General features: G+C 48.0%; 1 protein-coding gene across 1 annotated transcript; it reads left to right on the top strand.

The window, feature by feature from the left end:
• LOC107627579 lies at positions 262-1748 on the top strand. The gene is made up of 2 exons (XM_016330412.1): positions 262-342; positions 519-1748. Exons 1-2 carry the CDS (start codon positions 262-264, stop codon positions 1746-1748), a joined length of 1311 nt encoding a protein of 436 aa, XP_016185898.1.

Below are 2085 nucleotides of genomic sequence, written 5' to 3'. Positions count from 1 at the left end.
GACACCCCTCAGGTATCATTAAGTTCCAATACTCTAAAAACTTGCTTAGACCCTTACTGACTTAGGCATCGGAGTGTCTTTGCAGGTACCACCCCCTATTCCCTCACACATGCAAGTCGGAAGGAGGCTCCCACATGCAAACTAGCTCGGAGACTTCCCTTCTTAGACGATTGGACCAACCCAACAAGTCCAGCCCATTAACCTCTGGTTACCTATCATAACATTGGCGCCGTTGCCGGGAAACCGAGAGATCACCCTTCGATGGCGGACAATTCACCTGAAGATGGCCACGCCACGATTGATTCAGAACAAGAAAATCTGAACACCGGAAATAATGACGCGGTATGACCCTCCATCAAGGAGAGGACGACCAACATAGAGAAGGTACCTCTGGGTTAAAAAATCCAAAGGTAAACTCTTTAGAGGGACACGAATCAGGAAAAGAAGGACCACCCGACGCAGCCGAGCTAATGGAATTGGTCCACGGCTACCAAGGGCGGTTGGAGCAGCTGGAATAGGAATTAGAACGACAACGAGAGGCAAAGAAGAATTTGAGGGAGGAGATAGAGCGACGAAAGGAGTTAGAAGAAAAACTCCTGAAATTAGAATCTTCCCTTAAAAGTCAGAACTCTCGCAATTACCGAGAAGATTCGCCCTTGGGAGGAGAGGACCCGTTCAGTGAAGATATAATGAGAGAAAAAATTCCAAGGAACTTCAAAAGTCCTAACATGGACCTCTATGATGGGACCACGGATCCAAAACATCATCTGAGCAATTTTAAAAGTCGGATGTATTTGGCCGACGCTTCTGACGCCACTCGCTGCAAAGCTTTCCCGACTACTTTGACAAAAGCGGCGATGAAGTGGTTCGACGGTCTTCCCCCAAGGTCGGTAACTAGCTTCGACGACCTTTCGCACAAATTCCTGATGCGGTTCTCCATTCAGAAGGACAAAGTAAAGCACACACCGAGCCTCCTGGGAGTAAAGCAGGAGGCAGGAGAACCTTTAAGAGACTACATGGAAAGGTTCAATAAAGCGTGCCTGGAGATCCAGGACCTGCCCACAGAAACAGTAATAATGGGCCTAGTAAATGGACTCAGGGAAGGCTCTTTCTCCCAGTCCATATCAAAAAGGCACCCGACCTCCTTGAGCGATGTACAGGAAAGAGCCGAGAAGTACATCAACATGGAGAAAAATGCTAGATTGCGAGAGCCAAACTGGCGACCAGGACACTCACACTCTCTGGAAGAGAAAGAAAGAGAACCCAAAAAGAAGGAGGAGATCGGCCTCGAAAGGCCAAGGAGATATCACTCTTATACTCCTCTAAAAGTTTCCCTAGTTGATGTATACAGGGAAATCTGCCATACCGAAAGACTACCACCCCCTAGGCCCATCAAAAATAAAAAGGGGGGGGGGAGCCGCGACGATTATTGTGAGTACCATAAGATGTATGGTCACTCGAGGAACGATTGCGACGACCTTAAAAACGTGATAGAAAAGTTGGCCAGGGAGGATCGACTTGACAGATATCTCATGGAAAGGTCGGACAATCAAGGCAAAAGAAAGCGGGATGACGGGGACCGAAGAGACCCACCATCACAAACCCCAGAAAGACATATACATATGATCTCAGGGGGATTTGCAGGAGGGGGACTCACCAAGTCATCTCGCAAAAGACACCTAAAGCGAGTCTACTCGCTCCCGACCTCCCAACTATTTCATTCACCAAAGAAGATGGGCAAGGGGTAATCCCTGGACACGACGATCCAGTAGTGATAACCATGATCCTGGCCAATGGCCATCTCCACAGAAGTCTAGTAGACCAGGGGAGTTCAGCCGACCTCCTCTTCAAGCCAGCATTCGACAAGCTAGGATTGGATGAAAAAGAATTAAAAGCTTACCCTGATACCCTATATGGGTTAGGCGACACGCCAATAAAACCACTAGGGTTCATACCCCTCCACACGACTTTTGGAAAAGGAGAAAAATCCAAAACTCTGAGCATAGACTTTATAGTCATTGACGTCGGGTCAGCATATAATGCCTTGATCGGCAGGACTATCCTAAATCGGCTCAGAGCAGTGGT

This window comes from Arachis ipaensis, chromosome B02 (assembly GCF_000816755.2).
Source record: "Arachis ipaensis cultivar K30076 chromosome B02, Araip1.1, whole genome shotgun sequence".
Taxonomy (NCBI): Eukaryota; Viridiplantae; Streptophyta; class Magnoliopsida; order Fabales; family Fabaceae; genus Arachis; species Arachis ipaensis.
The sequence above is the reverse complement of the archived record's forward strand: the minus strand, read 5'-3'. Positions and strand labels throughout refer to the sequence as shown.